The 24,432-nt window shown below is 32.6% G+C and overlaps 1 protein-coding gene across 3 annotated transcripts in view; it reads left to right on the top strand.

The window, feature by feature from the left end:
• The window catches only part of LOC123534997 (uncharacterized), a 138,113-nt gene that overhangs the window by 11,516 nt on the left and 102,165 nt on the right, over window positions 1-24,432 (top strand). Inside the window, exon 1 of one of the 3 annotated variants that reach the window (XM_053549924.1) lies at window positions 2,530-3,350. The exons of 1 other annotated variant lie outside the window; for it this stretch is intronic. In XM_053549924.1, the coding sequence (XP_053405899.1) occupies window positions 3,110-3,350 (241 nt within the window). In that variant the 5' untranslated portion in view covers window positions 2,530-3,109. Of the gene's footprint in view, window positions 1-2,529; window positions 3,351-20,085; window positions 20,985-24,432 lie in introns of those variants that run through there. One more of the 3 variants, XM_053549909.1, reaches the window with a different exon arrangement.

The following is a 24,432-nucleotide window of genomic DNA, read 5'->3' as shown; positions in this document are numbered from 1 at the left end:
CAGAAAGAAAGGATAATCTGCAACACTCAAAATAATATATTGCCTTAACAGAATTAAACAGTGTGACATATATTTCTTCTTTAATTGTCATCGTACTAAGTATCTTACAGATCAAGGATATTACATTCATACTTCCGACAGTGCAATCGACATGGCTTTTTGCCGGCACAACATTAATTGACAATGGCATAGACAACTCTTTATAGCTTTTAAAGGTTATTTTAAATTTCTCTTTGCGAACACAGACGAAATCAATAAAAATGCCTTTTCAAGTGAGCTAGACACACAATGACACTAACCAAATTCCAATACGATGTCAAAGCCAGTGCCGTGATTTAGTGTGGGTGAAAAGTTCTTCAGTAAATTCTATGTTAAAATTTTACAACACGGACTGATTTTAAAATTTGCATGTTCATGATGATCCACATCTAATATATACAAAGTTAAAAAAACTTCAAATAGAGAAAAGCAAATTTTACCATACAGAAAACAAAACGTAGTACAGGCAACAGATAAATGGTATTTGTATTAATCAAATTATAGATTTTGTAAATACAAATTTCAATCTTTGAACATCTGTACACCTAATACAGCAGACTGCAATATTCGTATGAGTCTTTCAGTCATAATTTATCCGTTATGAATGTGATTTTAGAACACATTGTCTCGTTTAACTTAGTAATTTTAGAGATGAGAGCATGTTATGCTTATCCATTGAATCAGATACAATTTGAATACCGTTTACAACATCAACAATCGAAGAAAGCTTTTATTACTGCTTTCATTTAATAATATTTGCACTTTTTTCTTAATTTGAAATAACTGTGACATTTTCTAGGCGATCATTGTTGCCATTTTAAACTACTCTCTTTTAATTTCCATGCTGAGAGATCAGTTGGGTCACGAAATATTATTAATATTACGACAATAACGCAAATGGTTATGTTAAAAATAATGGTTCCTTAAGACATAAATAATTCGTTTAGGAAATTCGGTCGTATCCTTTTTATTTCTCTCATTTTAATTATAGCACTATGAATTGTTTTCTGTCTTCAAAACATTTGCCACTCCTCGCTGTAGTTAGAAACCTCGCTTGGAGTGCAGAATTCTTCCATGTGAGAAAGCCATCCAGTAAGCTTAAAGAAGGTCGGTTATTCTACCAAGGAATATTCCTTTGTCTTAAATAATGCTGAAGGAGCTCTAGGTCTTTCTGCACCACCAAATGCAGAAGTGCCGCCATATGACCTATAGTTTTGTCGGTGCGACGTTAAACCCAGCAAAAGCACACACACCAAACTAAAAGTAAATGCATTGTGAAAAAAATGTTTCCAGTTTGCAATGCTTTAGTTTGAGATAAAACGCCATGCGTGTTGTCGTTTTTTAAATTAATCATGGTTAGAAACTAGTTTCTGCTTTGCCTAACATTTTGAGTTTCAGTGTTGTAAAGTATATTTCAAATTTGTCATTACAAAAAAAAAAAGCCAAAACTGTCCAGCACTGAACGTAAAAATACTCATTTCCTTCAATTTTTTGTGTTGTTGACCCAGTAGTTTAATCTCACTACTTTACATGCACTTAAAACACTGCATGCATATCTGATGACTGCCGAGATATTTCAAGTTAAGTGTACTCATGAGTAGTGAATATTAAACAAAGAAAGCTTTGTTTCAAGAAAAGCACACTCTTTTCGCGAATATGATATAAAATGATTAGAATAATTACTAATTAACAAAATTGAAACTAGCATGGCAATGACAGATTACACTACTAGACTATTAAATCTGAAATAAAAACTCATTAACGGTATCTTGTGTTACATTTTATGGTAACTGATGTTTTTTTCCCATATTTCTGCCAAATTTATTTTAATGCAAGCTTCGTAAAAACATTAATCTAATTTGTTTGTATGCAAAGAATTTGTGCAAAAAATGAATGGAATGTAACGGCGTGGTTTATTTCATTAAATAGGAAGTGCATTGGTAATAGGGGTGTATATTTCATTATTAAGGAATTTAAGAAAGACAGAAGATTATATTGTGCGAAACTTGTTGTTTGCTGTGTAATGCTTGCGCAGGTCAAGTTAGCGTATTGCATCACAGACATTTGTCAGCCGACGCTAGAGGCCTAGTATTCGAAAATACATCTTCCTTCTTCATTTTAATTGGCCATTGAATCCTATCAATGTCGTCTTTGCAATGAAACAGTAACTTAAAGTTTACTTTCTGAGTGTTGATCTCATTTTCTCAGAATCTGATATCTGAAGGTTTTGTTAACTGTTATTTCATTCTTTTCATTAGGTCTTTTTTTCCTTGTAAAACAGATATGCCTTTGTACTATTAAAGTAACTACTTAGCGCAAATTTTGTTTTAAACCAGTATATAAATATTTAACTTGAACTGTAAGCTATGTGATACAGAACAAAAAAGAAACTATTATGAAAATTAAAAAAGCGTATATCGTTGACTTATTTGTAGGAAAAACACAGTCTTGTTTAGACACCGTGTGAATATCCGCTGAGAGAATGAATAAACATTCGCTCAATTTTCGAAGGATGTTTTTCCGATAGCTTAATGTCGGGTCTTTCTGCCAGTGAGGAGCGTATTGTTCATTAGCTTAAGAAACAACAGCGAGAGACCAGTTTCATGTTATCCATTCTAACAGATGCAGAAGCGTCATATATCTACAAAGTTGGATATTAACCTTTATTAATTAAGCATGAATGGAAATAATGCTACAACGTCTGTCAACCCAGACTGTTCAATTTCAAACTGCGTATTAGACAGCGAACATAACTGACCAGAGTGAAATCTTAGTTAAACAATTGTCACCAACAGGAAAGCTTTCACGTGATTACTAGTAACGATATATTTCCTTCGGATCTATTCATTGCACAACAATATATTTATGTGGCAGATGTCATTGACCGATGTGAAACTGAGAAAAAAACAATAAATTATTAAGCAAAGGAATAAATGTGAATGTCGGTAGATTATTACATAGATAGGAAAAGTTTAAATTTGAATTGTGGCACTGGTATCACATATATGTGGATAACATCTATGAATAGAATATATCAAATGTTCATTGTTTTGAATAGCTGGGAGGAATTATGAAAGTGGAAAATACATATAGATGTTTTACAAATAATGTACGCGTTTATATAATTTTTGGATATTTTCTGACCTTATCATGTCAGTTAAAATGTGATCAGAGGATTTATTGTCATGATAGACAGGTGGTCTACCAGGAAGAATGTTGTTATTTATCTGCTGGAGATAAATGTGATATTGGTTCCAGGCAGATTTGTGACAAAGACATGGGATACAGATGTGTCCATGGAATGTGTTCTGGTAAGATATTATAAGTAATTCGTCAAGTAATATTTCATACTGTATTTGTTTTAAAGATTTTATATTTATTTAACTGTGCTGTCAAGAAAATGAAGTGTTATGTCAACATATTAAATGTCTATTGCTTTACTGTTCCAAAATTATTCTTTAAAATGAGTTTTGTGTCTGGTTTTCTTTCAAACATTACATATTTTCTAATTCAGCTTGTCCGATTTGTTTAATTTATACCCCTTCTTTTACTGTTAAAATTGTATACATTGATGGATCATATATCAATGCTTTCATGTTAATTCTAGGCGAAGTCGCTTTGTCGGTGAAGGCTCAAATCCTGGATCAGCTTTAAGTTTAATTTCACAACAACGTTATTTGCGCAATGCTGTGACCGCCGTAGTAAGTTTCCCCGTGTTTTAATGTTTATCAAGTAGTATTGCTGTCGTAATAAGTTTTCCCGCGCTTATGATCAGTATTCTGGTGTTTATCAGAGTCGTTGCACAATGCAGCGGTGAACTTGCCTTCGATATTTAAGGAAAATGACCAAGGAAACTAATTAATAAAAAGGTCGTGGCAAGAATGAAAGTTTTAAAATGTAGTGGCACATACATAGGTGAGAATAATGAATAAGATATAAACGTTCACCTGTATTCTATAGGAAATTGGGATATGAAGCAGTTGTGAAAAACGTTTGAACGACTTGCCTATTCAATTAAACATGAGTTTAACTTTGAAGTTGTGTAATTCACAAGCAGATCTTCTTTACATTGCTGTAACTAAGTTAAAAATATTAAAAAAATATTAAAATTATAATTCATTCATTTGCTAAAACTATTTACGTTGTGTTTTCAATGAAATACCGGGAGTTATAAGTGTGATATAATCCGTATCAGTCACAGCTTTGCAGTTCTGTTTGTGCATTTGAAAGAAAGAAGTAGTTGTATTGTGCACTGTTCTTTCGTACAGTATATTTCTCGATTTAACAGCACAACAAGTGGGCGCACAATTACAGAACATAGAAAAAACCAACATAGTATCAGTCTTATTCTAAGAGTGGCAGTTTTATGTCCATGGCTGCTTAAGTTAGTAAATAGCAACCTTTTCAAAGTAAATGACAACAAACAACAGTGAGGAGCCAAATTTATATACAACGGCATATAAAACAAAGTTTATCACCTCAGTCTGGTGATCAGATAAACACTATATAAAACAAAGTTTATCACCTAAAAACAAGAACAGTCTGGTGATCAGATACTGTCTGCTTTATAAAATGCTTGTTAAATTAAATTTTGAAGAATAAAATCACTTCTCACCAATTGTTACTTATAGTGTGGTGCACAGATACTGCCTACTTAATAAAATAAAATAGATGTCTCTGAATTGACCGTGTCCGTCTACTGCCAATGGACCTTAGGTCCACCGCCACAAAGCGGAAGGGCAGAGGGAAATTACATAGGCAGCCACGGACCAAGGAAAAGAAACTGCATTGTCATCGTGGCAGAATTCATATAAAGCCCATTGTAATGTGTTTAGAAAAACTGGACACCAGGTAAATGTAGATCCATCCAGTCTGGTATTTGTTCCTTTTTATTTTCAGAAAGTTTTCGTTGTTATTTGCGGAGATACATAAATATCAAGTAATTGAAATAATCGATCACGGACAATTCAAACTATTTTTAACAGAACAGAACAGAAGTTTATTTACAGAAAGACTTGAACATTAAACGTTCATCGTCATATATATACATTACAAACATGCATGATTATAGCGGAAGGTTAAAATATATATTTTATGGGAATAATATGAACACAAATATACACATACAATAAATCTGAATACTAATATGTTTTATGTAATTTATTCATTTACTGATATTTTGTTAATTAATTCTATTAATTAAGATGGTTTTTGTATAATTTCGTGTAACAGTTCATTCTTAAAAAAATTACTTATAATTTAACTCAACATATAATAGGATCTGTTAATAAAAACATGAGAGGTGAAAAATCATTCTTAAATCCTATATGATGAGATTAGTCATACATAGTGACTTCAATTTTATTTTATCTTTGTCAAGCAATCACCGGTGCATAACACATATCAGCAATGAGATTTTCCATAATACATTATTATAGGTCGATATTTTTCAACTTGCTCACCCCCTTGACCCTGAATTTTCATTTGATTAGTTCAGACCTATCGATAGGTAATTTTTTAACGGTAATTTTAATGCACGTGCTTTTCCTGAAATTAAGCAGCATAAATATGAGATTTTCAGCATAATTATACTTTAATACGTTAAGTATGAAGAAATTTTGATCAACGCGTCTTTTCAAAATAACTGTAATCATAGTTTGAAAATGTTCAACATATCAAAAATTCCCTTTTATCAAAATAGGACGGTCCGTATAACACAGGTCAACGGGGTCAAGTGCACAAGTTGAAAGTAACCTGCCCATACATTACTAGGTTAAACAATAAATGCATACTTAAGCGCTGAAAGGACGCAAAAATCGACAAGATGGTGCGTTGTTCTCTTTTTGATTTCATATTTATTTTATATATGGACAATATGTTGGTTGCTCTGATTTCATTTTTCATATTCGCCTTACCAGAGTTGAAATGCAATTATAAATGACTTAATGCAGTTAAATAGTAACTGTAATCATAATTTCAGTAATGAGAGGCTTGAGTAATTCTTACCGAAATGAAAGAGCAAGAATTACTACCGACCATCAACATGGAGACACGTAAAATAAACTCCCACATATGACAAACCTTACCGAAACGAAATTCAAGGTTTGTCATAGGCTTAAGTATTAACATATTTAGCTAGTTACGTGTCCAGATCATATTTGTATACTATCAGGCTGTATTTGTATACTGTCAGGCTGTAGAGAATTTGTCTCTTACTAATATTATTTAAATACTGCGACTCTTTAATGTCGATTTTTGCGTCTGCTTGCACTCAACACAATATAGGCGTAAAATATTGGTTACATTCCAAAAGGTTGCTAGGCATCCAACTGCAAATGGTTGGAAGTTGGCTAAAAATTATAACTACCTGTCTGTGTGACTGTCTGTGTGCGTCTGTGTGTCTGTCTGTGTGCCTCTGAGTGACTGTCTGTGTGCTACCTGTTTGTGATTCTGTCTGTGTATGTGTGTGTGTGTCTGTCTGTATGTGAGTCTGTCTGTGTGTGTGTGTGTTTGTCTGTCTGTGTGTCTGTATTTCTGTGTGTCTGTCTGTGTGTCTATCTGTTTGTCTGTCTGTGTGCCTGTCTGGCTGGCTGGCTCTGTCTGTCCGTCCGTCCGTCCGTCCGTCATTTCGACTCATTTGTCCGTCTGTGTGTATGTTTGTCATTTCATATTGATTATACTATGCCAGTACATCTATGTTATGGTTCACATTATCCCAATTGTCGGATGCCTACCAATCGATTGTATGATTATAAGTCAGCTAAGTAATTCAAGTAATCATGTCTCTGCTTGAATGCTTTAATGCTGTAAACTGCTATTTTATTCAACAATTTCACACTTGTAACATTCATTAATTCTATGAACTTTAACATATTAGGTCGTTTATAATAATACCTTGGAATATAATATTTTCTTAATTGATTATACACAGGACATATCAGAATAAAATGAAACTCATCTTCTATATCATTTTTTTCACAGAGAATACATTTGCGTTCATTTCTTGGAATATTGCGGTGTCTTCCAGTCTCTATATTTAGTTGGTGTGATGATAAACGCAGTTGAGCAATGGCATTTCTATGCTTTACATTCTGAATCTTTATTATATACTCTGACAATTCAAAATTTGTTTTAAGCTCTGTATAAAGTGTTAAAGATGTTTTTAATGAAATGTCTTGCCTCCAGTCGTTTATGTACATGTCAAACAATCTACATCGAAATAATGGTAAAAATACCTTAGCATTTACAGAATTTGGGAACAACCATACATCGTAAAAACCTGTCCTTTGTAATAGAGCCCTAACTTTTGAGGCCCAATTTATAACTTGCAAATTATTTTCAGCTTCTATTCTAATATCATTTAACATAGTTGATAGCAAACAATTACTACTTTTGTCTAAATGTAATCTAAGATAATATTTTACAATTCTAAGTTGCCTTATCACATATAACGGGAATCTACCAAGTTCTCCATATAATGCTGAATTACTTGTGGAGGTTTTAACATTGAGCAAAAATTTCAAGTATTTTCTGTGAACACGCTCTATGTTTTCAGCCTTTAAAAAACCCCACACTTCACATGAATAATTTAATATTGAGGCTACGAAAGAGTCAAACAAACTTAACATAATGTTTATGGGTATTTCTAAAGTCCTGGTACCCGAAAACAGAGCACCCATCGCCCTCAGAGCTTTACCCGCAAGCGTTTTCGTAGCATTCATAAAAGATCCCCCACTTGTAAAGACTAAGCCAAGATAATTAAAACTATTCACTACTTCTATTTCATCAGACCCGTATTTAAAATATTCACTGTTTCTTGGTCTTCTTCCTTTACTAAATATTACAATTTTTGTTTTTTGTGCATTCACATTGAGTTTCCATTTCTTACAATATATTTCAAAATTATTCATTGATTGTTGTAGCCCTTCTGCCGATTCTGAGAAAATAACTGCATCGTCGGCAAATAGTAATAAATATATAGATAACTGGTCCAGCGTTAAACCTGCAGAGGGGTTATTCTGCATAAATAATTCTACATCATTTATGAAAAGAGAAAAAAGTAGAGGGGAAATTATCTCCCCTTGTAATAAGCCAATGCCACAGTCGAAAAAATCAGATAATACATTTAAATGTTTAACACACAATTTGACTTCATTGTACATCGATCGAATAACATTAAATAATTTTCCATTAATACCACTTTTTATGAGTTTCAACCACAAACCATTTCTATATATGGAATCAAAACATTTCTTAAGATCTACAAAGCAGCAGTACAAACGTTTTTTGTTTTTCAATTGTTTTTCTATGAACGAATTTAATAGAAATATTGCATCAATCGTACTATAATTTGCCTTAAAACCAAACTGAGCGTCAGTCAGGATATCATTTTGTACTGCCCACTTTTTTAATCTTTCATTCAAGACAACGGTAAATAATTTGGCAAAACAACTAACCAGAGTAATCCCTCTATAATTATTAGGGTCCTGGTTATCTCCCTTTTTATATACGGGTACTATTACACCCTTTGACCATGATCTAGGGAAACACTGCTTGCTTAAAATATAATTAAACAAAATCTCTAATGGCCTATCTAACACATCAATGCCTTCTTTAAAGTATTCATACATAATATTATCTAATGAACAAGCTTTATTTGTGCCTAATAGTTTGACAGCACGTCTTATTTCATTAACAGTAAAAGGGGAGTCTAACTCCTCAAAAACTGGATCAATAATTTCATTACTGTCTAATTCATTCAAAAAATCTTGACATTCAATATCTTCTTATATCTGAAATTCAGCCGATAATTTTTGAAAATGATTGTAAAATTCTGATATATCAACATCATCAGCCGTTTCAATGGTTTTCTTTTGCTTAAATATTTTCCAAAATTCACGAGGATTTTTTCGTTTCAGATCATTCATTTTCAGGCCCATTTGCCTATTATATTTTTTCTTTGTAATTCTGCAACAATACTTATAGTCAAATTTTCTATCAAACAATATTCTCTTATTTTCACCTGTTTTATTCAAATTAAACTGGGCAAGTGCATGTTTATAGCTGTTACGTTTTTCCCTACACTCGTCATTAAACCATTTATTTCGAAAACCTGATGACCTATCATTTAAAAAATATGTACATGTTGATATTTTACGTCGTACTTCGAAATATTTACTACCTCTAGTACACAAAAAGTCTGTGAAAGTCTGCACCATATCACCAGGATCACTATCACTTTCTTTGCATGCATTTAAATCATTGCAAAGCATTTCAATATCGCGCGAAATATCATTTATAAACGCAATTTTACAATCTGGATCCCATTTATAGTACAAACGTTCGCGAACTATATTATCAGGCAATAATGTACCTATCTTTAATGAAAAATCAATCGGTGCATGATTAGAATGAATAGTAAAATCATGAATGCTAAAACCCGTTATATTACAAAAATTGTCTTTTTCGGCAATAAGATAATCAACTGTACTCTGGCCGTTATGCGTATAACAAGTCTGTTTACCAAGGTTAGCATCGTTTCCTACGCGACCATTTACAATACGTAAATTTAACGATTTACAAATATCAAGCAATAAATCTCCGAACCGATTAGTCCCGCTATCCGTCGTTGCCCGCGGTAAATACGAGTCGCAATCTAAGCAATAGTGATCATGTAACGGTTTATCATATTCTATAAAATCACACTTTGACCCAGTCCGAGCATTCATGTCTCCAAAACAGTATACCTGGCCTCTTTCTTGGAAGTACCGTATATCTGACTCAATTTTAGTGAAAACGTCAAAATCGTACACTTGATAAATAGGTGAGTTTTCAGGTGCAATATAGGTTGAACATAAATATATGTCTTCTTGATTATTAAAGTAAGATTTATCAAGTTTAAACCACAGTATACAATCTACGACATTTCTCACCAGTTTAACTCCCTTACTAACTGAATTCTTCACATGAACAATTAATCCACCACTATTTCTTTTCGCGCGCCTATTTTGGTATTTCCGATAAGAATGAAAACACTTATATCCATTTAAATCCACTTTAGATGATTTTCCCGTCCATGTTTCACTCAAGAATATAAGATCGTAATTTCCAATGAAATCAGTAAAATCAGTGCATGATCGCTTTTGCTGTGACAGCCCCTCGATATTCCATGATAAGCACTTAAGGTCACTCCATCCGCCGTCCTACTTCACGCTACCACTCTCGCTCTCCCTGTGCAAACGACCGTCAATATAAAGTTTATCCACCTTTATATATGCCTCCTTTCCCTGTTTCCTGGCTTCCAACATGATAGGAATTAACCGCCGTCTACTGGACATAACTTCCTGGGGAAATTGCTGACTTATGCCATAAGGCCTTTCCAGTTTATTAGCACTAAGTCGTACCTTCTCTCTCTCAGGATAGTATACAAATTTCGCCACGATCGGACGTGTTTTGGCGTTATCAAATTTCCCAATTCTATGAGCACGGTGCAACTTAATGCTTGATTTTGCGTTTTCTATTTCCAATTTATTTTCGATTAAATCAAGCACTTTCTCCACACAATCTGAATCGCTTTCGCCTTTCAATTCCGGTATCCCAAAGAAGAGCAGAAAGTTTTCGTTGTTATTTGCGGAGATACATAAATATCAAGTAATTGAAATAATCGATCACGGACAATTCAAACTATTTTTAACAAATTAAAATTGCTGTATAGTAGAAGCAACTTCAAATAAATACACAAATTAATTGGTATAATGGTATTATGTTTGATTTCACGATAATTGCTTTTGGCTGTAAAGCGGCTTCTGCAAAGTTTGTGCTAAATTAATCTTAATGAAAACGCATATCTTCAAAATTGTTTCTGCTCATCAGTGTTATTTTGTGAAGGTATTTAATGCAATACATAGCAGTGATATATTTTTCTTCAAAAGAAAAATCGAAATGTTATTTCGTACGAGCACAAGACATGTAGTGCTTTCGGTGAATATATCTCATCGTACATATTCGTCGTTCTATAAGATACATATGTTTGTTTCTAGGAGAAATTCTTTACTCGTTTCTAAAGTTTACTTTACTTTTGAATGATATGAAAACATTGTTAGGAAGAAGCTTGAATTAATTATAAAATACTATGGAATTCAAAGGACAAAAATCGATTTTCTTGATTATCTGTATTGTGAGAAAAATGGACATATAATGTCAACTTCGTTCTTATTACAAATACGTTTTGTAACTCCCCATGAGTGATGTCGTGGTTCCATATTTACCTTGTATTGTCAAAAATTGCATATAAAAGATATGAAAAGATCCTTTGAAAGCATAGACCACAACTAAGCTAAAACAGATCGGACTCAGTTTGTATAATAGAACTCTAATATACAGATACAACGTTGATTCATCATCCCACAGTGTCAGAAAATAAAACAACGCAAAGTCCAAGCACGGAGTTGATTTTCACGGCTGTCACATGGCACTGCTGTTGTTGTAGTTAATCTTTAAGACATAGGACGCAGCCAAGCAAAATAATAGGACGCAGCTATTTTCTAATCGGTTGCGTGGTTTTATTGTGTAAATTGTATCTGAAGGAAATTTAACAGACAAAAGCAAATAGTTTGCCTTAGGTTCATTTTAACTGACGTGGCTATTTGGTTATGTTCTGCTAGTCTTCACTGCGAACCAAGAAGAACTTCTGAAAGAATGATGAATTTAATGAGAGAAAGGTACTTTGAACAAAACTAAAAGTAAACCTTTATGTTTTAACGTATATGGGGAATATAGTTTTATTTAAAAGGTAGGGAGCTACATGAGAAAACTTAACTCGCATATAAATGATATATTAACTGCTTTACACATTGAAAAGGCATACATTATTATGTACTCTTCAACTGTTTTAATAGAGTGGATAACAATTCATCATAGCCATCAGTCAGAATTTTAGAATCAACATGCTCAAGTTTCTGTAAATATTATTTTAAACCTTTGTTTAAATATTTGAGTTTAAACATGAAATCCCATTCATCCTAAATTAGCAAAACGCAAAATGTACATGTTCAACACATCGGAAAGAATACGAAAACAAGGAAAACTTCCTAGTTTTTATATCTTGTGAAAATAACAAAGGCGAATTTTCCAATAAGACAAAGCTATACCCTGATAAAGGATTTTTTTGCTCTTTGCTTCTTCTAGTGTCAATCATTTCTCTTTTAACGGAAGTTGTGTTAGGAACGTACGTTTAAACATTTTACAAGTTATTTAAACAAAACGCATTAATAAAGCTACCCTGATTTTTCATTGTTTTATAATGGTTTTGTTAATCATTTAGATATCATTCCTGTAAACAGTCTAAATGTATTGAATTGATTAATTTTTTACGTTTCAGATGCCAAATATTTTATTTTCAATAGGAGTCTATACCGCAATACATAGACGCAAACTAATAAATTTTAATTAATACATTTATCTAGATTTCTTCGACAAGCTTCTACAAACAAATAATTCAATGATAAACATGTTAACTTGATTGATATCTAAGGAAATAACGTCTTCCAGTCTTCCACATGTCTTGTTTCGTCCGAATGCCAACAATTTAAAACAAATGTATTATTTATCAAGTGGAAATTACTTCAGTTTAAGAAATAATTTAGTTGAAATACTACAAATTTAAAACTCAGCATAAATCATTAATTGGTTAGGTCTTCTTCTTTCTTCTTGGCGTTCACCGAAGGTCTGATTGTGAAAAGAAGCCTTTGGTTCAGTATCAACTGTATCCATCTCCAGGAGGTATCTGATCATAGAAGCTAGTTTCCTTTTTATTGCTAAGTGCCATGGAAGAGAATAACTAGTACGATTCTATTTTCTTTCGTATGACGCAACCAAGAGGCGAACCCATGACCATCCACACTCACAGTAGAAGCTCTATCACTGTAGGCTAACAATGCGGTAAACGCTGCTAAATATCACACACATATCTAAGTTACTCATAAATACGACAAAAACTTTCGAAGATATCAAAGGTTTATGAAAAATTAAAATATATTAAAAGTATCTTTTAATTTCAATCTCGCTAATAGCAGAATTGAAATAGTATTATGATAAATTCCTTTTGGATTATACGATATTTCTGCAGACTAAACGAGCATATAATGTAAAACAAATGATTGTATGCGTATGGTCTCTCCTGGCTGAGATAAATTTCATTTACTTTGTAGCATTGCGGGGATTTAAAGTAGGGTCTGGTGTGCCATTAACTGGTACCACTGACCATTGAGAGGTGGTGCCCCATGGACTTCTTTTTTATGTCTGTTTCGTCAACGCTGTCTTTAAGTTTTACTTTGCGTGCTTACGTTTTCGGGCCTGTCCAGCGTGCCTATATTTATATATAAAGTTTTGCACATTTTTAATGAACGAAACTGTGTTCTGGGAACATGGATTTTCTTATTGGATGTGTGTCCTCTTTTCTTTTCACATGAGCTGGTCCTATAGTTATGGCATGGGAGTGTAGTACATCTCAGCCAAAGCGAGTCTCCTTCTATTTGGCTTAAGTGCGTTGTATGCTTACAAAACATATGTTTAATAGAATTTGACTACATCGTTTACGATGATTAATATTAATTTAAATATATCTGGTACAATATTTTTATTCATTTCTTTATAGACAACCACTTAAATTCTAAAGTGTTCCATGAATTAAATAGATTTTGTATACGACAAAAAGCTACTTAAAATATTTCGTTGCAATTTGTTTCTTTCTTTTTTTGCTATGTCTCGAATAAACTATTTCATTTTGACTTATTGTTTTATGTGTTCATAAAATGAGAAATAATATAACGCTAAGCGTTTTTGATGCCTTGCCTACTGATCATGAATAAGAATCAATAACGAAATGAAGTTGTATCTGTTGAAAACATTTCTTTATGAAAGTGAATGAATAAAATAACTGACTGACAACAAAGGGTATTTTTTAACTTACCTGTATACTAACGAAGTTTAAGAATCCTTAAATCACTGGGTAATTGTAATACTAAAATTAGGCAAATCTATGACACTTCTAAATTAAGTCAATACGTGAATTTATCTTCTAACAATTATCATTTTACCTAAGTGCATGTCTACCAAATGCGCAACATGGTGAGTATTAAGCAAATATAATTTCTACAAATTGTGTAAACATTGAGCTTGAACTAGAAATTCAATGAGCCCTGACATAATATGATTCAGGTTGTTGCCGTTTACTATTAGCTAGCCATACAGGGAATCTGCAAATTGTGTAGTCTTATCTCCTGGTGAATATTCGCTAAGAAAATTAATACACATTCACTTGGACATCTCTTCCAAGAAATAACAGCGATAAACGAGTTCAATATCATCTCATTCGGCGGATGCAGAAGCATTTAATAGACGTGGGAACCGAAGTGAATCAGTATTGGGAACAGTGCTTTTTTAGTGAATCAGTATGGAAACATTGCTAGAAAGCCTGTCAACTAGGGCTGTTTATTCAAGGCTTCTGAAATAGCTTCACGAAACATTCTTTTTTTTTCTACGATGCAAAAACATATATCCAGCTGCTTAATTAGACTGCAAATATCACTGAATAGTATAGAATCTCAGTAAAAAGAATTCATCGTTATTTGAAAGTTTTTCTCTACGTTTCCTGTATGAATGAAATTGCAAGTGATTCGGTACATAGCATTGTATATTTAGTTGGCAGATATCGTTGACCTATGTCGAATCTGGGGAAAAAAGCTGGGAGATGAAATATTGGAATTAACCACGACTCCACAAGTTGAATTATAGAACTTAAATTGAGCTATTTTCATTACACATGAGCTATAGATATCTTTGACTAAACATATACTTCGAATGTTTGAAATATAGCCTGTAATAATTATGAAAACGGAAATTACATATTCTTGTTCTGTATATAATGTACGCTGTTTCATCTTTTGGGGATTTTTTCTGACCTTATCACATCAGTTGAAATGTGATCACCGGATTTATTGTCTGAATGAACAGACTGGCTCCCAGGAGTAATGTTTTAATTTATTGGCGGGAGAAAAATGTGATAATGGTTCCCTGCGGATTTGTGACACGGATATAGGATACAGTTGTGTTGATGGTATATGTCTAGGTAAGATAAAGAAGTACCAAGTAATACAATTTTTGTTTGTCAGCAAATCTTCTACTGATATTTTTGAAGCATGTTAACATTCCATTCTTCGTGCATAGCTATCCAATTGAAAATATATTAACATCTTAAAAAACAATGATCCAGGAATTACATGCAAAGGCATACTAGTCTAATTTAAATGGGTATATCTTTGAATTATAAATTCTGCATGCGTTATAAAGTTTATCTTAAAGATCTTTTTATTTACACTATAGTATAAATATCTATACCACATACTAGTGTATATTTAGGTAAGTACAATCTACATCGATTCATGTCTTTTTCACTGTGTCATTAACGGTCAAAAAGTATTGATAAATGTCGCGAAAAGTAAACCAATATTCCATAATATTCTTTTCAGCATAATAGTTGAAAGGTTAGTCTCTGAGTGTGTACATGTAAACAGCACAGCTGAGAGAATATTAGTTAATTGTTACGTCTTCCAATTTTTCGGACATGTACGGAATATGTGTATACAATAAAGTAGATAACGTTATGGTGTATAATCCATAGAGAACATAAGATATGTTTATATCAAACAAATTGCATTTATAGGGAATTTAATGAAATAGTATCCCTTTTTGCGTTTTTTTCCGTCGGACTCTGTGACATTCTTTATACACTCTATTTATTCTTTATTCTTGTTGAATGCTGTTATTGTGATTTGTGCTCGCTCTTATTGTGATTTGTGCTCACATATATTCTCTATTTCTTTATGGGAAGGTTCTAAATTATATACATGGCGTTATTAGAAAGAATAATATCTTATATTTGTGTTCTAAACGATGTCAGAAATACATGAGTTTTGCTTTCTATCAATAGACTCGTATTCATAAAACTACTCTAATACTCCGGGCTCTACATCAAACGTTTCTTATCAAAGTAAAGTAGAATACAGTGTTTGTTTATTATAGGGTCACCCCTACTGAAAGGGCCAGCCAAATTGGCTTATGAGACACTTACATACATTAAACAGCATTACTTCCCGATTCCTATTTTTAATGCCAAGCACCAGGCAGGTAGGCAATTGGTAACCATTAATTAACTAGCTGGTGGCTCACCAAACGGCCTGTCTTCAGTAACACGACCCGCCTCTGACCTTATAAATAGCTTCTTATCTCCTACATAACTTTATTAATCCTATGCCACGAGTAGTGGGGGTTATAGGAATGGCCCCCGTCCGTCCGTAACAATTGTGTCCGCTCCATATAACTTGAACCTCTGAAGGATTTTCATGAAACTTGGGTCAAACGATCACTTCATCAAGACAATGTGCAGGACGCTTGAGTCAGCCATGTCGGTTCCAGGTCTAAGATTTGAGCCTTTCATTTTATGTCCGCTCTCTATCTATCTCCTAAACCCCTTGAAGGATTTTCATGAAACTTGAGTCAAATGATCACCTTATCAAGACTGTGTGCAAAATTTATGTCAGCCGTGTCGGCTCAAGGTCAAGGTCACAACTCAAGGTCAAATATTTGAGCCTTCCATTTTGTGTCCGCTTTGTATCTCCTAAACCCCTTGAAGGATTTTCATGAAACTTTGGTCAAATGATCACCTCATTAAGACGATATGCAGATCTTAATGAAACAGCCATGTTGGTTCAAGGTCAAGGTCACAACTCTAGGTCAAAGGTTTGAGCTTCCACCCAATACCATCAATCCTTTCACTATCCGCAACAGCGGCGTGGGATATTGCTGTCTTTCAGACTGCCTTGTTATTAATGTAATAAAGCAACTCACGGACAGCCGTCGGCATTTCGATTTTTAGAAACCTTTTATATTCTGCGACTATTTATTTGATTGTTGTAGTATTTCTAGCAAAATGGCTGTTAACATCAAACGTAACCCGTCTTTAATTGCAATATTTCTATTTTAAAAGCACCGTATCTTGCAGAGCTATGATAACAGATAAGGTTGTTTTCTTCCACAGTAACATTAATTTAACCCTCCTTTCGAAGTATGTAAGGATTTATTGATTTTATTTTTTGATATTTTTTTTTTGCATTAAATTGCATTAAATTGGAACGCATTGCAGTTTAGAAGTGGTACACAGGTGTGAACAACTGATACGATATTCGCATTAGCATGTGGTTAATATATTTTTGTGATATAAATTTTGAAATCGGATATACTTTTATAGAACAATGAAGATAATGAAAATAAAAATGAAAGATTTTGACAATTAAAAAGTATCAACAACTGTCAGTTCAATTAAACTGCAATTTCAATGTATTTGATTTTAAAGTTCCATTGACGTAATTTTGTATTGTTAATGTTATAAAAATTAAATCATTAATGGCGTTTCCTTGCACTTATTTGCTGTAAAGGTAATTTTATAAACCTTGTTCAAGCTATCTCACCATTCGTGTAACATGTTTTATTAAACATGGATTGTTGAACTTCATGAGTTTTGTTTTAAAGGAAAACTAAAATTTAATATGTATTGGATAATTGTGGCAGAAATAATCAAAAGCTGCTTTATGACATAGAATTTATGGGTAAGCAAAATTAAAATTAAGTTCATTGTACCCCCCCCCCCCCCCTCACCCCCTACAAAAAAATGATATCCAACATAAAAATAATGTATTGTCGTGGCAAAAATATATATACATGTATTTGAAAACGGTGTGAAATATATTTCTTTATTTTGTAACCGGACACAATATCTTGCAGATCAAGGCCATTACATTCGTGCTTCCGACAGTGAAATCGACATGGTTCTTGCCAGCACAATATTAATTGACAATGGAATAGACAATTCTTTACATCTTTCAAAGGTTACTTCAAATCGTAGACAATCAGTTAACGAACACACACTAAACCAGGAAGAGCGGAACGATTGTCAATAAAAATTGCCTTTTCAAGTGTTACGACAATAACGCCAGTGGTTATGCTTAAAATAAATTTTCCTTAAGACATAAAGAATTCATCTAGGAAAGTCAGACGCATCCTGTTTAATTATAGCACCACAAATAGTTTCTCTCTATTTTATATAACTCAGCATGGAACTTAAGCAAGACAATAAACAGTAAACAAATATAATTTCCGTCAAGAATTGCAAGCAGCTGCAGTTTTAATTATTGGATATATAAGATCATTTGCCTTGGTTTCTGTTAATCATTCTGTCCAACAGACAGAAAGTTAATGAATGTTCTCTATCATTTTAACCGCCTTTTATTCGTCTCCTCGCCCATCTCTGAAAAAAGGACATTTGACTATGTATAGACAATGCTTCATCATAACCCACCATCTTGAGACAAAGCGGACGAAGTTTATTGATCGAGTTAACACTCATTGAAAAATATGCTTTTAGCCTAATACTACAGTTATTTAAATATATGCTGTGTATGAAAATTGTCAATATATATAAATAAATCAGTTATCTGCACTAAATAAAACTATTAAAGAGAATATGTTCCAGCAACAGTAAACTTTGTTTGTCTGATGATAATTCCCACAATCCTTGCGCAAATCACAAGCTAGCGAAAAATAATTTCTGAATTGCCACAAAGAGACAACAAGCAACCTGTCACTTGGAATTAATATTGAAAAGTGCTAATTATTTTGCAGAAAAAAAAAATATCTGAAAAATTTCCAGCCGCTGTTTTTACACTGTAACAAGCCTATTAATATCTAATTTCAAATACAGATAAGTTCCTTAATAAGAACTGCGATAAATAAACGATCTGTTTACAAAATCTGTTCAGTGTTATCTTTCCCCATTTTCAACATGTAGCGGAAATATATCTATATACAGCACTCCCATCGATTATACAAAATAAAGATCAGTTTAATTAAATATGATTTACATTTCAACGTGATTTTTCTATTCAAAATAAAATATAATGCCAAAACTGTCGAGCGTTGAAATTGTTGAGCCGGTAGTTTTAATCTTATTACTTTACAAGCGTTTAAAACACTGCATGAATATCTGATGACTGCCAAGATATTTTAAGTTAAATATTCTTACGAGAAGCGAATTTTCAATACACGCTTTTGCGAATGATATAAAAGGATTAGAATAATAACTAAGAAACTAAATTGAACCCATCGATGAATGCTTATCTGGCAATGACACAATTACGCTGCTAGAGTATTAAAACTGAAATAAAGCTAATTAATGTTATATTGTGTTACATTTTATGTTAACTGATTTTAGTTTATGCCATATTTCTGCCAGCTTCATACTAATTTAAGCTTCATAAAGACATTTTTTCTAATTTGTTTTTATGCAGTGAATTTGTGCATTAGTTGAATGTAGCTGCATAATTTATTTGATAAAGGAGGAAATGCATTGATAATATTGGTGTATGTTTCATTATTAAGAAAAACAACACAAACCAAGATAATATTCTGCGAAACTTATTGTTTGCTGTACAATGTAAGCGCAGTTCAAGATACAGTATAGAACCCTGTCTTCGAAAATGCACCATCCTTCCTCATTTCAACCAAAGAAGTATAAATACATAATTACATTTATTTTTATAGCTCTTTGTTTCAAATGACCATTGAATCCTATCGATGTGGACTTTGCAAAGAAACAATAACTTAGAATTTTATTTTTAGAATTTGATATCTGAAAATTTTATTAACTGTTATTTCATTTTGTTACATTAGCTTATTCATTTTTCTTGTGTCACGAATGTACCTTTTTGCCATAACAGTAAATATTTAGTATAATGCATTTTTTTATAATCCATTATATAAATATTTAACTTAAACTGTATGTCATATGACACAGAACAAACAAACAAAACCATTAGGTAGCGTAAATCCAGACTGAAAATGTCTTGTTTAGACACCGCGTGAATATCCGCTGAGAGAACGAATAAACATTCGTTCAATCTTCCAAGGATATTTTTCCGATAACTTGAAGTCAGATCTTTCTGCAAATAAGGAGCGTATTGTTCATTAGTTTAAGAAACAACAGCAAGAGACCAGTTTAATATCGTCCATTCAAACACAACTAGCTACGAAGTTGGATAGTAACCTTAAATAATCAAGCATGAATGGAAATAATGCTATAAAATCTGTAAACTCACACTGTTCAATTTCGTATGCGATGCGACATCATGTGTCAAGCTGCGTATTAGATAGCGAAGATAACTGACCAGAGTGGAATCTTAGTAAAACAAATTCGTCACCAATAGGAAGACTTTCACAGATTTTACGAACCACCTTGGGAGCAATTCGTCGCACAAAATTATATTTAGGTGGCAGATGTCATTGACCGCTGTGAAATCTAAAAAGAACAAATTCTTAGGCAAAAGAATAAACGTAAAAGTCTAGAGAGATGAGACATTGAAAAAAAAGCAAATCATAGTGGCAGGAAATTCTCCGTAGATTAATTACAAACGTAAAAGTCTAGAGAGATGAGACATTGAAAAAAAAAAGAAAATCATAGTGGCAGGAAATTCTCCGTAGATTAATAACATAGATAAGAGAAGTTTAAACTTAAATCGTGGCACTGGTATCACATATGAGCTACGGATAACATCTATGACTAGAAACATAAATATTCAAGGGAGGAATTATGAAAGTGGAAAATACATATAGATGTTTCGCAAGTAATGTACGCTTTGTCATATTTTTTGGATATTTTCTTTCCTCGTCATATCAGTTGAAATGTGAATCTGATCAGAGGATTTATTGTCGAGATGAACAGGGTGCCTACCAGATAGAATGTTGTTACTTGATGGCGGGAGATAAATGTTACAATGGTTCCAGGCGGATTTGTGACAATGACATGGGATACAGCTGTGTTCATGGAATGTGTTCTGGTAAGGTTTTGTAAGTGATATGATATTTGTACGTGTCAAGTAATATTTCATACTTTATCTGTTGTTAATTTTTCTTAATTTTTATTTTACTGTGCTGTCAAGAAATTAAATTTTAAAGTGTTTCTGCTAACATATTAAATGTTTGATGCATTACAGTTCCAAAACGATTCTTTAAATTGAGTTTTGTGTCTGGTTTTCTTTCAAACTTTACATATTCTCTTTTCAGCCTGTCCAATTGGCTTTTGTATACCCTTGATTTTACAGTGTAGAATTATATACATGTATGGGCTATATATGGCGCTGTTGATTTGTCGGTGTAGGCGCAAATCCTGGATCAGTTTTTTTTCCACAGCAACGTTATAATATTTTATACTGTTTTGAACTTGTCTTCGATATGACGGAAAAATTGTCAAGGAAACTAAATAATAAACTTGGTAGGAATGAAAGTTTTGAAAAGTAAAATCTTATACAGAGGTGAGACTAATAGATTAGGTATAGGCGTTTACCTGAAGTCTATAAGGACCAGGATACTAAGAAGCATTTGTAACTACTTACCTTTGCAATAAACATGTGTTTGACTTGAAGTTATGTCTTTCACAAGCAGACCTTCTTCACTTTGCTGTTTGCGCAGTGAAAATGTATTACAAACTGTTTCAATATAATTCATTCATTTTTTGAATTATATCTGTATTATGTTTTCAGAGAAATACTGGGAAAAATATGTGAAATATAGTCCATATTAGCCGCACTGCAAGTGATATAGCTTTGCCGATCTGTTCGTGCAATTCGTTTCACCGTGAAAAAGAATGAAACTTGTAGTTGCGCTCTTTTACTTAATAAAGTATATTTCTCGATAATAAACGTTAATTTACTAGATTTTCATAACGTTTCTTCTGCAAATAATAAATTAATTCGAACTTCATATTCTTGAAACGTTACAAGACGTATATTGACGATTTCGTTTACGAACGTCTGTTGCTCAAGCTGAGAATAAAATTTGTTCCAAAATGCGTGTTAAAATGAACATGTGTAGAATACGCGCTCGTGAACATAAAATATCTCTTTTCCATGTTCACTCACAACAAATTTCCTCTATATATTTCGTAGCGTTATACATCACAATGTTACTTGAATACTATAATGTGCACAAGATATATGGATTATTGAAACTTGTGAGGATTTCTCTAAATAATGTTTTTTTCCTTGTTAATTTGAAATTTGAATTTAAAATTAGATGAACTACCACAAATACCGTGACTTACGAAATATCCAAACAATATATCAAAATATAACTATTGTTAATAGAGTCGTACTGAAGCATAAAAACACTTTCCTATAAGGAATTGGACAAAATATCTGGCAGTACATTGACATTAATTACTACATATACGTATTAATTTAGGACTATATTTTTAGAAACGAATGCGAATCAAAGATTCGCGAATATAATGATTATATGATTGCACTAATGTGCCTAGACACACCTAACTAGTACAACGCTACACAGACTACGAAAACAACTTTGTGTAGAGATTGCAAGCTCAAAGTGTACTAATATGTCTCCTACCTTTATGAACCGATGTTTGCATTAAGCTTTTCTTGAGAACTAATACTCAGACTTTATTACCTTACATCGTATGTGTTAATAACATCAAGTATGCCGAGAGTAACTACCAACTGCTAACAGTTTAATGTCTTTAAAACTTAGTTTTTACGCTTACTACGCTTACGAACATTATGTTTGGTTAAATTATAAGCCGATGTTTAATGCATTCAGTTCACTTCTGTCACTTGATTTAATATTTCTTGGTAAACCGACACTTTCTTAATTGAGAATGGTTATTACTTCTGCCCTGGAAACTAATTTGACTTTATTAGGTAACTCTATGAAAGTTAGAAATTTAACTGCTTTATGAGTTCCATAATTATCGATGCTGGGAGACAGAATTACAACTGTTTTGCAAAATGTCGTGAGTTTATTAAGATTAATGTAACAAATGGTGTTACAAGTTACGACACATTTAGTTGAGTTCCCTGAATAACATTGTAATTACCTCTCCTATTTTGTTTCACAATTTAACATTTGTATCATGGATTTCAAGTTTTTCACTTCAACTAATACGGTTTCTTTTAAACATAATTTGCTTATGAAGAAGAAGAACCTTTATTATGCATGAAGTCTTACAAGATCTGTCGGCATAGCATGATAAAAACATGTATCCAGTTTATATAAAAATCATGGCAAGATGGCAAAACATTACAGTTTAATACCCTGCAAGTACAAACATCCAAAATCACTAAGTATCAAAATCGCAGAAATTGTTTTTTGTGGAAGAGACAAGTTGCAATAGATCAATGACAGAAAAGATTATAATTAAGAATGAGAAGGGTCTTTAATAAAGTTTTCTAGGTGTAAGTATCTATGTTGTTTCTAACAATAATATTCGTCCGACTACCTGTTTCTCAATTGAAAGTCTTTATAGTTGCAAATCGAGAGATTTCTGATTTCTGTTACTTTTCTTTTCTTTTCACTTTTTAACAATTGCGAAAACTTAAAATTACTCGGATTTTGCCAATAGTATTATAATCTTATATATTGCCTATGTAAACCAGAAAAAAAACTGAACACCCAATGACAAAATAGAATTCGTCCTCAAGGACATTACAAAATGTACATTTACGTTCCTCAAGAGGGAGGCTTACTAGCTTTCTCCACCTGCCCGTTTCAACGGCCAATCTATGAGAGGATAGCCTAATAATATAAGTCGCGAAAATGAAAACCTATATTTCTGCACATTTAACATGTCTAGATATTCGCCGATTTTAAATTCAAAAATGGTTCGATTAAAAATTGCTCTGCTAGAATCATTTATATCGGAGCTTAAATCTTGTACAAAATATCTATAATCCTTTGTTTAAGATTTGCTAAAAAATAATTTCTAATGACATACTCTTTGTGAGAGCCAGACCTCGTAGAAACCTAACCGTGCTAACAGTTGTTCAACTTGCGAAACCCAATTCACTCTCCTAGGGTGCGATACGTTATATAGTAAATAATTATACACATGCTTATTGTATTTGTTTTCATTGCTTTAATTAAAATACTTTTAGCCTATACTTTTGTACTTGATTATATTGTAATTTCTGTAAGTTTGAAGATTTCTTTTACCTAACTCTGCATAAATAAATGCATTCTCTGTCGGCTTTTTGACACCTAGTAACTTTTTACAAAAACCTAAATACGTGCGTTCAACTTGGGTACCTTTATAAAATCCCCATACTTCTGAAGAAAAATTCAAAATCGGCATCACCAGCTTGTCGAAAAGGTCAAAAGAGTATTTTGGTTTGATATCAGTGAACTTATAAAGATATTGATTCATCTTAAAAATTGTTTTTAAGGCCTGTCCTGCTAACATTCTATCAGTTTCGTCAAAAGAACCATCAGCAG

Source organism: Mercenaria mercenaria, chromosome 1 (genome assembly GCF_021730395.1).
Source record: "Mercenaria mercenaria strain notata chromosome 1, MADL_Memer_1, whole genome shotgun sequence".
NCBI classification, from domain to species: Eukaryota; Metazoa; Mollusca; class Bivalvia; order Venerida; family Veneridae; genus Mercenaria; species Mercenaria mercenaria.
This window is presented reverse-complemented; position numbering and strand designations above follow the sequence as displayed.